This window comes from Phocoena phocoena, chromosome 11, assembly GCF_963924675.1.
Source record: "Phocoena phocoena chromosome 11, mPhoPho1.1, whole genome shotgun sequence".
Taxonomy (NCBI): domain Eukaryota; kingdom Metazoa; phylum Chordata; class Mammalia; order Artiodactyla; family Phocoenidae; genus Phocoena; species Phocoena phocoena.
Genome location: NC_089229.1, coordinates 18,018,468 through 18,033,331, shown reverse-complemented (window position 1 = coordinate 18,033,331; position 14,864 = coordinate 18,018,468). Strand labels below are relative to the sequence as shown.

The 14,864-nt window shown below is 40.7% G+C and overlaps 1 protein-coding gene across 1 annotated transcript in view; it reads right to left on the bottom strand.

Annotated features, from left to right (window-relative positions):
- The window catches only part of GLT8D2 (glycosyltransferase 8 domain containing 2), a 46,231-nt gene that overhangs the window by 14,251 nt on the left and 17,116 nt on the right, over nt 1-14,864 (bottom strand). Inside the window, exons 2-3 of the mRNA XM_065887656.1 lie at nt 8,359-8,405; nt 6,034-6,126 (exon numbers count right to left, since the gene is read on the bottom strand). Of these exons, the coding sequence (XP_065743728.1) occupies nt 6,034-6,126; nt 8,359-8,377 (112 nt within the window). The 5' untranslated portion in view covers nt 8,378-8,405. The remainder of the gene's footprint in view (nt 1-6,033; nt 6,127-8,358; nt 8,406-14,864) is intronic.

Below are 14,864 nucleotides of genomic sequence, written 5' to 3'. Positions count from 1 at the left end.
TTTTAGCTGATACTTAATCCAACAAACGTGTATGAAACTAACCACCAGGTACTCTGCTTTGAATAATTTAAGAAATATTGAAAGGCCTCCCTCTTTATCTCCTACATCCCTTCCACCACTTTCCTCCGCAAGTGAAATTTCCACCACTACAATAATTTTTCACAGTATACTTGCTGGCATGAGATAATGCTCATAATATAATGGGGAGAGAACACAAAATCCTTTCCAGTATTTGATCCCAATTTGACACATGCATATTTGCAAATGGATCTATGTCTATTTATAGAATTATGAGTAATTTTAATTTCCTTATTTGTGTTTCTTGTATTTTCCAAATTCTCCAAAGTAATTACAGGTTGCTTTTATAAAGAGAAGAAAAAATTTCTTAAGGGACTGTTCCTTTTGAACTAAACTGTCATCTTGGGGAGGTCCCCTAATCATGTGGTATGTTGCCTAATCATATAGCACCTGCAGGCATCTAAGTGATCTGCCTAAATGAAAATCTGACTATGTTTCTTCATTGCTTAAAGTTCTCCCATGGTTTCTATAGGATAGAGCCACATTCCATTCCTGGCACACGTGGATCCAGTCCCTGTTCACTTCTCTAGCCTTGTCTACTTCTATTCCAGCGTTGCAAAAATACTAGCGGTTCCCTGAATACTGGCACCATGTTGTCCCTTATCTTAATGCCTTTTCACAGGCTGTTTCTGATGTCTGGAATATTATTTTCATCCCCTCCTGCATGTCTAACTATTACATATTCATTCCAAATGCAATATAGACATTGGAGCCCCCAGGAAGCCTTTAACAGCTCACTAACACAAATTAGTTCAGCCCTCACCCATGGTCACTCTGTCCTTGCTTGTGGGTGGATTTACCAGCTGCACTGCAATTTATTTGGTAGCATGTCTTTCCTTTCTCTAGGAGCTCTGTGAAGGCTGGGACAGTATCTTGTTCACCTCTGTCTCCTCTGCAGCTAGCCCAGTGCTGGAACATGGTAGATTCTCAATACATTTTGGATGGTTGGCTGGCTGGCTGGCTAGGTGAATTCATTAGAAACCTCTGTTTGAGCACTTACCACACTGCATGGGAAGAATCTGTTCATGTGTATGCCTCCTATACTAGACGGTAAGCTCACTGTATTATCCCCACTGAGTCTGGCACCTAGCAAGCACTTAATGAAAGTTTGCTGAAATCAACTAAACAGATATGATGCATTGGCCTTAGAGAAAAGGGCCCTAGAGGAATAATTCATGGGTGACTCTTAGGGGCAAAGAAAGAGGGAAGGTTTGAAAATCTGGGGCAGTACCTGGCTGTCAGGCTCAGATAGAGTCCTTCATCAGGCTATGGGCAGAAGGAGGTTTGGAGGAATGTGTCGCCTTGAAAGAAGAGCACCCCAAGGGAAGGTCAAACACTGAGTTTACAGCTCTGCTGCAGACACATCACACCACCATACTGCTTAAGAGCCTCTGCCAGTCAGAGAATCTGGGAGCTAACCTAAGCCAAAATGCTCTCTGCCTAGAAGTCTTTCCTGGACAGAGTGATAGATGAAGGCGCGTTGGAGGAAGGGTAGGAAGATTTTCCAACTGTAATTCTTCACCAATACCCCATCCTAGCAGATCTTTGGGAATCAGCCATTGTACTACTTGGATCTGTTACACCAAATGCTGCCTGAGCCAGACCATTAAAAGGTTTGCTATGTGAAGCCATTTGGTGCCCATAAAAATCTCATATAATAATGGCATATGGACCAGAAATTTATTATATTGCTTTAGACCCTTCTCACAAGTAACTCTTATCAAACAATGTCCATTTCTAGAAGAGGTGAAATGTCTGCACTCCCAGTGCCAAACCTCTGAATCGCATTTCAAATTAGAACTATTTCAGCCAAACATATGAACTTGCTGCACCCCAAATGGGCCAAGAGTGAATCACCAGCATGCTGACTGCAAGGAAATTGTCGGGAGATTCCATGGAATGTCATTATCAGGAGATTCCATAGAATGCTACCATGTTTTTCTTCAGTACATGACTTCCCAGGGCCTCTGGACTTCACGTATGACACTAGTTCTTTGAATTAATGTTTTAAAAATTGTGAAGATTAATATGGAATAGGTGAGGTACAGAGGATTTTTAGGGCACTGAAACTATTCTGTATTCTATAATGATAGATAAATGTCCTTATAAATTTCTCAAAACCCATAAAATGTACAACACCAGGGGTGAACCCTAATGTAAACTATGGACACTGGTGGAAATTCCCTGGTGGTCCAGTGGTTAGAACTCCCTGCTTCCACTGCAGGGGACACGGGTTTGATCTCTGGTCAGGGAACTAAGATCCTGCATGCTGCACAGCATGGCCAAAAAAAAAATTTAACTACGGACACTAGTGAAAATGATGTGTTAACATAGGTCCACAGATTGTAACACATGTACCACTCTAGTATGGGATGTTAATAGTGGGGGAGGCTGTGTGTGTGTATGAGTGCATGTGTGTGCGCACGTGTGCACGTGCACGTGTACGTGTGTGTGTGTGTGTGTGTGTGTGTGTGTGTGTGTGGTGGAAAGGGGTATGGGGGAAATCTCTGTACCTTCTGCTCAGTTTTGCTGTGAAACTAAAACTGCTCTAAAAAATAAAGTCTATAAAATATTAACATGCACTTCTGGAAAATTCCAGTCAAACAGAAGAGTATCTAAATGGTGACTGTTTTCTGCAGACCTCGCAGCCCACATTCCAAAGGTTACCAGTGTGGTATGTGCCTCTCAAACCCTTCTTAATGTACATACAAAAGCACATATACTACATATTATATAAATATCACATGAAATTTGAGGTATTATTTTAAAACCAAAATACCACCCTCCCCCCCCCAAAGGAGAATCATTTAAGAGTTCTTTGGACTGCATCTTCAAAAGTAGCCAAAGAATTCAAGTGACAGGGTATCCCAGAAAATCTTTTGCAGTTAGTGAAATTAGGGTGTAACTAAGAACATTGAGAATACTACACACACAGTTTAGGTGATCTTGGTATAGTGGTGGGACAGCAGTGATTATAAAATGAAAGTAATTAACATGTGCATGCTCTGCTGGGGGAGACTAAAGGGAAAGAGGTGTTCAGCCTAGAAAAACATTTCTCAGTGGATTTTCTATGAAGTCAATGTGTCTCGGGTTTAACTTTGAAACAAATTTAAAAATTTTTAAACTGAAAAAAAAATGAAATCATACTTTTCATAGTCTTCTGTAACCTGCTTTTTCCACTTACATACCACAGACATCCATCTTTCCATGCCAACTATGTTCTTTTGAGTGGTATTTCATAACACTGATTCCCCCTCTTTTTTTAAATTTTAACACTGTGTGGGATAAAAATGTGCTATTGGATCCATTCATGTGGTGAAAACACTTTATCGTATATAAATATATAGCCAATTAGTCAGGATGTGCATTTCCTCACAGTTCTTTTAACAGCTATTATAAAAGCAACTCATTTCTTTCCATGGAGAAAGGAATTTGCAATGCAATCTGCCGACTGAATGTGTTGGTTTATGGGCAGGAAGTAAAACGTGAGGAGTAACAAGCTCAAAGTTCAGACCACATTTGACCTTGTATGACCTTCTCTCTCTCTCTCTCTCTCTCTCTCTCTGTCTCTCTGTCTCTCTGTCTGTCTCTGTCTCTCTCTCTCTGTCTCTCTCTCTCTGTCTCTCTCTCTCGACCTTTCTCAAAGCAATTTATTGAGTCATTAGTTACATACTGCTATGGACTGAACTGCATACCCCTAAAATTCATATGTTGAAGCTCTAACCCCTAGTACCTCAGAATGTGACTGTATTTGGAGATAGGGCCTTTAAAGAGGCAGTTAGGTTAAATGAGGTCCACCCTTAATTCCATATGGCTAGCGTCCTTATAAGAAGAGGAAAAGACACCACGCCACGTGAGGACACAGAGAGAAGGCGTTCCTCTGCAGGACAAACCAGCCCTGCCGGCACCTTGATCTTGGACTTCCAGCCTCCAGAACTGTGAGAAAATTAGTGTCTGTTGTTTAAGCTACCCAGTCTGTGGTATTTTGTTATGGCAGCCCAGGCAGACTAATATAGATTTCTTTAAATTTACCTACTGTAAGTACATAGTTCAATGATATTTAGTAAATTTATCCCATTTTCGAACATTTAGAATGTTCTAAAATCCCATTTTAGAACAATTTTCATCACCAGAAAATTTCCCTTCAGCTGGGTTGCAGTCAAGCCACTCCCACTCCCAGCCCCAGGCAACCACTGACCTGTTTTTCTGTCTCCATAGATTTGCCTTTCCTAGAAATTTCCTTTAAATGGAATCATATAACATGTGGTGTTCTGGGTCTAGCATTCTTTCAGTTAGTATGTGTGTGAGGTTTATTCATATTGTATCATGTATTAGTAGTTTGTTCCTTTTTACTGTTGAAAAGTACTCCATTGCATGGATATAACACATTTTATATATTCACTACTTGATTCACGTGTGGATTGCTTCCAGTTTGGGGCTACTATCAATAATGCCCTATAAATATCTGCATACATATCTCTGTATGGAAATCGTTCACGTTCCAGAGGCTCCTAATGTTCATCTAGACCTGATTATACATATTTTTAATTTTTTATGAATTTTAAATTAATTAATTTTTGGCTGTGTTGGGTCTTTGTTGCTGCATGTGGGCTTTTCTCTGGTTGAGGTGAGCGGGGGCTACTCTTCCTTGAGGTGGCGGGCTTCTCATTGCAGTGGCTTCTCTTGTTGCAGGGCACGGGCTCTAGGCATGCAGGCTCCGTAGCTGTGGCGCACAGGCTTAGTTGCTCCGTGGTATGTGGGATCTTCCTGGACCAGGGCTTGAACCCGTGTCCCCTGCATTGGCAGGTGGATTCTTAACCACTCGCCTCCAGGGAAGTCCTTATGAATTCTTTTATATTGAAAAAGTCAGCTTTGTGAAAGCAGGGACATTATTTTGTTCCTTGTAGTGTGTCCAGTGCCTAAGCCTCTGGCTTAAAAAAAAGTGTGAATATGAATGTATATAATGCACCAAAATATTAATTGTATTTGTCTTTGGCTGATACAGCTACAGGTAGTATTTTGTATTTTCCATAAATGAGTATATTCATTTTGCTGATATAAAACAGTAAACTAATGAAAAATAAAACACTACTGGTGCTACTTAATTTTTGTGTGTGTTGGCTTTGTATGTTTGGAGAAGTGAGGTTCCATCCCATGCAATTCACCCCTGAAGAGGGAAACTGGGCTCCCCAGTGCAGCTGGAGGAGGACATATGGTCAATGCAGCGATTTTGCTCATAAGCGAAATTATTGAGAGACTCCAAAAGGGTGGATGCAGAGCAGGCCACTCAGAGTGAGGTCCGAAAACCAACAGCCTCAGCAGCAACTGGGAGTTCATCAGAAATGCAAATTCTCAGCCCCACCCCCAAACTACTGATTCAAAACCTGGGGCCAGGACTGTGTTTGAACAAGCCCTCTGTGTGATTCTGTGCTAAGTTTGAATAGCACTGATCATTCTACAACACAACTGAAAATCTGGCCTTGGGTGGATATTCTAAAAGCAGGTACTTGGAAGCTGACTGGATTTTTGTTTCTCTCTGAACCCAGCTATTGGAAGGACTCAAACTGTGTTCTTAGGTATCTCATCTTGATGGACCACATGGCTGCCTGCCTACTCCGTTCTTCTTTTTTTTAATATATTTTTTCTTTGTGGTAAAATATGCAACATAAAATTTACCATCTTAACCATTTTCAAGTGTACAGTCCAGTGGTATTAAATACATTCACACTGTTGTACAATCATCACTGTCATCCATCCCTCTAACGCTTTTCATTTTGTAAAACTGAAACTCTATACCCATTAAACAACAACTCCCCTTTCCCCTCCCCCCACCCAGCCCCCGGCAGTCATCACTATGCTCTCTGTCTCTATGAATTTGGCTACTCTAAGTACCTCACATTGGTGGAATCACAGAGTATCTGACTTTTTGTGACTGGCTTAGGTCACTTTGCATACCTGTTTCGTTCCTGAGCACAGTCCCCCTATGAACTTTCTTATACAGAATCCCACAGATGGTCACAATCAAAAGGAACAGCAACACCTGGTTAACTGAAATAAAAACAGAAACATGTTCAACTATAACCTATCAAACTGAAACTGTGGAATAAGTTTAGAATAGCCAGTGGGAACAGACGCTCTCCCTGACATACACAGGACTGGAGGCCCGGAACCTTTCTCTAAGCAGGTAGCACGTGGAGTCAAGAGTTACCCTGTGGTGCTGCCGATACTCAAGGCTACACAGATGTAGTTTAAGGACAGCCAGGGCTAAACCCAGGCAGTCTGATGGCAGAAGCTACAACCTTGATGACTGCATGATGTTGCCTCTGGAGCCACTTTCTGTGCAGGAATACTTTGTTTCAAATAATAGCCAACATTTATATGACACTTATGATGAGCCAGTGCTTATTATGAATACATGTTCTTAGTCATTATAACAGCTGCTTCTCAGTTAGTTCTAACCACTGGTCAAGGATGATGTACATAAATCTCTTGCCCTGAGTAAGAGGTTAGAAGATCCCAATACCTCTTCCCAGTCTAAGCCTCCAGGGCCATCCTTTCCAAAACAGTGATGCTTGCCCTTAGGATCTACTGAGAACTAGAATGGTGTCGGACAGTGTTTTCCTAAGTATGGAGCCATACACCACTGGTTGTACATGGGATGATTCAGGAGGCTTGTGTTCATAGCATTAAGTAACATTAAATCACAGTGAGAAATCAGTCCTAATTGCATATGCAGGCAGGTAACCAAAGCTACCCAGAATTGAATAACATTACTCTAACCATATATATTTGTACAATCACCTTCTTCTGAGACATAACTGTTACCCTACTTATAGTAAGGATATACACTTTCTATTACAAAATACACTTATAATTTTTTAAATGAGTCAATTTAAAGAAAATAGTGAGTCATGCACAGAACAGAAGGAACACAGATGATGAAAAGTTGAGAAGGTGGTACACTGCCATATGTGGTACACAAATGCCTGCAGTTTGGTAAACATTGGTAGAAGGGGAAAGGGCTGGGATTTGAAGTCAGACTCAAATTTCATTTTACCACCTACTAGCTGTGTGGCCTTGGACATGTTACTTAACCTCTCTGAGCCTCAGTCTGCTCATCTGCTAAATGGGGATTGTAATAATAACCACTACCTTGCAGGGGTGTTTTGAGAGTTACCAAAGGCAATGTAGGCCCAATAAAGACTTTAAAATTGTTTTGTATTATTATTTACTATTTTTGTGTGTCAAGATATTGATACTTATTGGCCTCATACCGATCTATTTTCTGGCCCCTAGGCCTTTGTCTTCACATTTGTAGAAGGAAGGAGTTGGACAATCTTCACGGATGCCTTCCAGAGCTATGTCCTAAGGCTCAATGGTTCTGCCTTGCTGACATCCATCCCTTCTCTGCCTTTCTGGGTTATCAGATTCAGCCAGAGACAACCAGATACTAGACTCAGTTTAAAACAAAACTATATATGGGAACATATGTATATGTATAGCTGATTCACTTTGTTATAAAGCAGAAACTAACACACCATTGTAAAGCAATTATACCCCAATAAAGATGTTTTAAAAAAAAAAAAAAAACTATAGAGAAACAGAAGACAAGGGACAAAGTTCTATAGTTCATCGATACAACTGATGAACATTCGCGTCCCACAGCCACTTTGAGGAAGCAGCCTAATGTCTACTACCATCTGACCCTTTTTTAGTATAAGTATGTCCCATGCAATATTGGGGATATACTTATACTAAAAAATTATTCACAGTTTATTAGAAATTCAAATCTAACTGGATATCTTGTCTTTTCATCTGCCACATTGGGCAACTCTATTCTGAGGGTAACTAACCCAATTAGGTAATTATTTTTCCCCTAGATTCACAAACAACTGGATATAAAATCAGAGGCAAGTCCAGGTTTTGATGGGGTCTGAAGATTACATAATTTGAAGTGAATCTTATAAGAATACGAAATTACAAATGCTAAATTAGGCAGAAACATGAATACTTACTTTAAATGAGAAAATAAATAACATTTGCAACCTTTACGGAAACATCTGACCCCTCTCATGAAAAATCCTCCTCTGAACAAAACACTCAACAACTTTCTATGGAAATCATCCTCATGTGATGATGCCAACAACTGTCTGTGGGAAAACTATCCATGAAAACCAAAGAAGATTAAAAAAAAAAAAGAAAAAGAATAAGATTCAGCATCAAAACAGTCCTCCAAAATATCTATTTTTAATCATAATTTTTAAAAGTTTGTAATCTTACTTTTTCGTAACAAAGCCATGTGTGTTCATGTGGATAAAAACTGTGACCTGTGGATTAAAGAATAAAAATTATTTTTAAAAGGCAATCAACCCAAAAGTCATAATACAATTATTAAGGACTACATCTTTGACCATTTGCTATGTGGAAAACTTTGCAATCATTCTTTTTTTTTTGGTGGTACACGGGCCTCTCACTGTTGTGGCCTCTCCCGTTGCAGAGCACAGGCTCCGGACGCGCGGGCCCAGAGGCCATGGCTCACGGCCCAGCTGCTCCGTGGCATGTGGGATCTTCCTGGACCGGGGCACGAACCCGTGTCCCCTGCATCGGCAGGCAGACTCTCAACCACTGTACCACCAGGGAAGCCCTGCAGTCATTCTTAACTGTTCTGAATCTAGAATTTTGAACTAAATATTTCTTGAATTCAGCGCTCACCTCTTCAAATTGATTTCTCTGGCTGTACAAAACGTACAAAGGACTCCCAAAGCATAATCTTTTACCTTCTCCAAAAACTGCCCTGTCAGCCCTCTGGGTTAGCAGATCAGATGGCACTAACTGGAAGAAATGTCACATAAGAAGTTTTCCTTGATGTAAAATATCAATCCTGTGTCTTTTTTTCCTGCTATCATAACTTCATTCCTTTGATAAGGAAGCTTCTACATCTTCAGTAATCCCTTGTGAAAACAGAACCATCCTGAGAGGGGCACATTTTATGCTCCATTCAATCATTCAGTAAATATATATTGAGATCCTACTAAAAGCCCAGCACTGTGCTATGTACTGGGGATGCAGCAACACACAGATCAGTCCCAGTCCCTATCATCATGGAGCTGCTTTCAGTAGAGAAAACAGATATTAAAATGTAACAAGTAAAATAATTAGATTATGGTAAGTGATACGAAGTAAAAAACAGAAGTGCTGGGATAAAGGTGAATAGAGACCGGGAGGCATCTTGGTGAGAAATCAGGAAACACCTCACTGAGGAGATGACATTTGATCAGAAGAAAGGGCAGGAGCTAGTGGAGAGAATGCAGAAGAGCATCCCAGGCAAAGGGAACAGCAAGTGCAAAGGCCCTGGGGCTGATGATTCTAAGTACCGCAAGAGGTTCAATGTGGCTGGAACAGAGTGGAGTAAGGGAGAGACTGGCTAGAAGAGGCTGGAGACAAACTGTGGGGTCTGTAAAGGAATATGGATTTTATTTTATTTATTTTTTTGGCTGTGTTGCATCTTCGTTGCTGCACGTGGGCTTTCTCTATTTGCAGCGAGCGGGGGCTACTCTTTGTGTGGTGTGCAGGCTTCTCATTGCGGTGGCTTCTCTTGTTGCGGAGCACAGGCTCTAGGTGTGCAGGCTTCAGTAGTTGTGGCTCGTGGGCTCAGTACTTGTGGCTCACGGGCTCTAGAGCACGCAGGCTTCAGTAGCTGTGGCACGTAGCTCAGTAGTTGTGGCTTGCAGGCTCTAGAACGCAGGCTCAGTGGTTGTGGCACACGGGCTTACCTGCTCGGCAGCATGTGGGATCTTCCTGGACCAGGGATCGAACCTGTGTCCCCTGCATTGGCAGGCAGTTTCTTAACCACTGAGTTACAGAGAAATCCCTGGATTTTCTTTTAAATGCATGTAACCCCCTCCATCAGCCTTTGTCTTCCTTAAAGCCCTAAAGCAATGTTTTTCAAACATTCCCACAGAAATTCTGATGATAAAGGAGAGCGGACACTCCAAAGTCATCCCCAGTAAGTTCAAAATATCTTACAAGTTTCTTGTTTTACCTTCAAGTTCATGTAAACTGTACATAAATATAGGGGGGAAAAAATAGTCCCTTCATTGTCGGAAGAGCTTCTCTCAGGGAGAAAACTCTTCGTTATGAAATCAAGCTCTTCTATACACAGATGGGATGGATAGGGGTGAGATCAGGAGAAAGCTAACTGGGTCGAGTAAATGATGAGCTGGAATCCCCGGGTTTGGCAGCAGCCCAAGAAGAACAGCATGTAAGGAGGAGAAAGATCACAGGACAGGAGCTGCCAGTCACCCAAGAGAACTTCTTTCCCTGTGCAGATGGGCCCTAGGGACTTTCAAAGAACTGGAATTTCCAATATGCAGTCCACAGTCTCTGCCATGCTCTGCACCTTCTAATCCCCACCTTACCTCTACACTGCTTTCCCCTCTGGATCTAAAGACACATGTTGCTGTGTTTAAGGGAAATCAAGGGAACGGGGCAATGTTCTTTATTTTGGACATGGAGGACAGGGGAGAGAAACAACTGAGCTAGAAAGTTCTGTGGGCACCGGACATGAGAATGGAAGTCATCAAGAATTGGTACAAAGTTTGGAGGGAATATTGGATAGAGGAAAGGTGAGTTAATTTTGAGTTAATTGCATTTGAATCTCCAAATCTATGGCAGATGGCAGGAATCTTAACCTTTTCTTGACATAAGTATCTTGGAAGTCTGGTGAATCCCACAGACCTCTTCCCAGAATAATGTTTTTAAAAGCTTAAAAGATATATTGTATTATAAAGAAAACCAATTACACACTTTTAAAGAAAATTATCAGAATATTGGGGGAAAAAAACAAATTTGTGATACCTATAGCATTAAACATGCTTCTTTATTAAATAACAAGGGCTATTAGCAGGTATAATACTTATTGTAGCTTTAAGTAGTAATGAGCTTTAAAAGATGTGAGATATTTGTAGCAGCTGTGATGTAACATGAACGTACCTGATTTACACAGATGAGGAAGTCACAGGTACTACAGTTCCTTCTGTGGCTTGTTCCCTATATTCACAAACGAAGGAAATGCTCACATTTTTCCTCATCTAAGTGCATGAGAAAATGAAATGTATCCATGGACACTCTGAGGGTCTGTGCATCCCAGGTTAAAGGTTACAGAATCCCTGGGGTAGGTTGGTTCAACTGACATCTGGGTTAATATGTCATAGAAAAGTCATGTGTTCAATGTTTTACCATCTAGAAAAACTGCTGCTTTGGGAAGATTTGCCAGGTTTGTGCTGTGGCTTTTTGTAGTCTTAACCACTGGACACCAGGGAAGTCCCAGGAACAACTTCTTTTAAGAGAAGAGGCAACTACTTCTTTAGAGAATTAAGAATTGGCCTTATGAGAACTATTTTTCTGCCAAGACATTTGAGACACGTTGACAAGGTAATTTCTTTATAGTATCCTGGATTTCCACAAATTTCCTGTTGTGAACTTCCATAATTAGAAAGAGTGCTTCACTCAGGGAGACACAAATGGTGATGTATAACAAATATTCAGTATACCTATTTTTTTAATAGACTTCCTGTGACACATGTAATTGATTAGCTGCATATTAACAGGTCAGCTTCAAAATATGACTTGATTTTCTTTTTTTTGTGTGTGGCCATGCAGCATGTGGGATCCTAGTTCCTTGACCAGGGATCAAACCTATGCTCCCTGCAGTGGAAGTGCAGAGTCTTAACCACTGGTCCACCAGGGAAGTTCCTTGACTTGTTGATTTTTAAATGTTTAAATTTTTACATATAGTAGAATTCACTTTTCTGGTTGTATTGTTCCATGAATTTTAACACATGCATAAATTCCTGTGATAATCACAACAAATGAGAAAAAGAACAATTCCAACACCTCCAAAAAATTCTCTTGTGCTGCCCTTCTGTAGGCAAACCCAACTTGACACCTAACTCCCGGCAACCACTGATGTATTCTCTGTGGCTATAGTTTTGTCATTTCTAGAACGTCATGTAAATGGATTCATACGGTATACAATCTTTAAAGACTCTCTTCTTTTGCTTAGCATGACGCATCTGGGATTGATACTTGCCGTTGCATGAATCAATAATTTGTTCCTTTTTATTACTGAATAGCGTTCCATTACAAGAATGTATCACAGTTTATTTATCCATTAACCCATTGAAGGACATCTGAGTTCTTTCCAGTGTTTTTTGATTATGAATAAAGCATCTGTAAACACTTGTTTAGAGGTTTTTGCATGATTTTAAGTTTTACTTCTCTGTGGTAAAGACCTAGAAGTGGGGTTGCTGGGTCATTTGGTAGATGTGTGTTTATAAGAAATTTGCCCATCTGTTTTCCGGAGTGGCTGTATCATTTTGCATTCCTACCAGCAATGAAAGAAAAGTCCAGTTGCTCAGCATTCTTGTCAGCACTTGGTATTTTATTTTAGCTGTTCTAATATGTGTATTTCGTGGTGGTTTTAATTTGCACTTCCCTAATAACTACTGATGTTGAGGATCTTTTTATGTGTTTATTTGCCATCTGTATATCGTTGTGATGGTTAATTTTATGTATCAACTTGAAGGGGCCATAATATTTGGTCAAATACTATCTGGGTGTTTCCTGCGAGGATGTTTTTGGATGAGATTAATGTTAAAGCAGTAGTGTAAGGAACACAGATTGCCCTCTCTAATGTGGGTGGGCCTATCCAACTAGCTGAAGTTCTAAACAGAACAAAAAAGCTGACCTTCCCCTGAGTAAGATAATTTCTCTGGTTTGACTGCCTTTGAAGTGGGACATTGACATTTTCCTACCTTCAGACTCGAACTGAAACTCATGCTCTTCCTGGGTCTTGAGGCTGCCAGCCATCAGACTGGATCTACACCAGCGGTTTTCCTGGTTCTCAGACCTGCAGACTCAGACTGGAGCTACACCTCTGGCTCTCTTTAGTGTCCATCTTGCTGACTCAGCTGGCAGATCTTGAGTCTTTTTGGTTTCCATAATCACATGAGCCAATTCCTTATAATAAGTCTTCTTCTGCATACATATACATCTGATCGGTTCTGTTTCTCTGGAGAACGCTGACTAATGTAATGGGGAAGTGTCTGTTTAAATCTTTTCCTAATGTTTTAATTGGATCATTGCTTTCTGATTTCTAAGTTTGGAGAGCTTTACATACTCTGGATACAGGTCTTTTGTTAGATGTGTGATTTGCAAATACTTTCCCCCAGTAGGTGGCTTGTCTTCATTCTTTCAACAATGAAAAGTTAAAACTTTCCTTTGCACAGCAAAAGTTTTCAGTTTCGATGATGTCAAATTCATCAATTTTTTGCTTCTACAGATCATGCTTTCAGTGTCATATCTAAGAATTTTTGGCCTAACCCAAGGTCAGGATGAGTTTCTCTTATGTTTTCTTCTGAGAATTTTGTAGTTTAATATTTTGCATTTCAATTTGAGTTAATTTTTTATATGGCATGAGGTATAGGTTAAAGTTCATTTTTTAGCATATAAATATCCAGTTGTTCTGGGATCACTTGTTGAGAAGACTATCCTTTCCACTGAACTGATTTTTTTTTTAATATTTCATTCTAATTTTACAGTGTTCAAAGGGAGGCTTGAGATTTATCAAGGACTTTAAATCTAGAGGATGATGCGTGTCCCAAAGAAGGTTTCTGATTCTTTCCTACACTTTCTAGATTTGGATAGCAATCAGTGGCTAAAAAGTAAGTTATATCATCAAATACAGATTCAACGTTCTCAAAATAGCACCAGGCCTAAGAAGACAAGAAAAGGGCTGATACATCATGAAAAATTTCAACCAAACATTTCTCCAAATCCAAATCCTATCTTTTCACAATATTCTGGAGTATTTTATTTGTGCTCTGAAAATCCAAGAGGGCTAACAGACTCTCTGTTCTCAAAATATGCCTGTTATAACTATGCTTCCTGGATGTCCCAGTTCACAATTTATCTATATGCTTATCATAATACCTTATATATTCATTAGAAAAAGCAGTGGGCATTCAGAGAAGCAGAGGATAGCAAGGAAAGTTTGATGAAAATAACTGAAATTTAACCATTAGAAAAGAATTTTAGATTATAAAATTCATCTTAGGAGATTGGTTCAAGATGGCGGAGTAGGAGGACGTGCTCTCACTCCCTCTCGCGAGACCACCTGCATCACAACTCACTGCTGAACAATCATCGACAGGAAGACACTGGAACTCACCAAAAAAAGATACCCCACATCCAGGGGCTTCCCTGGTGGCACAGTGGTTGAGAATCTGCCTGCTAATGCAGGGGACATGGGTTCCAGCCCTGGTCTGGGAAGATCCCACATGCCGGGGAGTAACTAGGCCCGAGAGCCACAACTACTGAGCCTGCGGGTCTGGAGCCTGTGCTCCACAACAACAGAGGCTGCAATAGTGAGAGGCCCGCGCGCCGCAATGAAGAGTGGCCCCCGCTTGCCACAACTAGAGAAAGCCCTTGCACAGAAACGAAGACACAACACAGCCAAAAATAAATTAAAAAAAAAAAAAAAAGATACCCCACATCCAAAGACAAAGGAGAAGCCACAATGAGACGGTAGGAGGGGCGCAATCACAATAAAATCAAATCCCATAACTGCTGGGTGGGTGACTCACAAACTGAAGAACACTTACACCACAGAAGTCCACCCCCTGGAGTGAAGGTTCTGAGCCCCACGTCAGGCTTCCCAACCTGGGGGTCCGGCAACAGGAGGAGGAATTCCTAGAGAATCAGACTTTGAAGGCTAGTGGGATTTG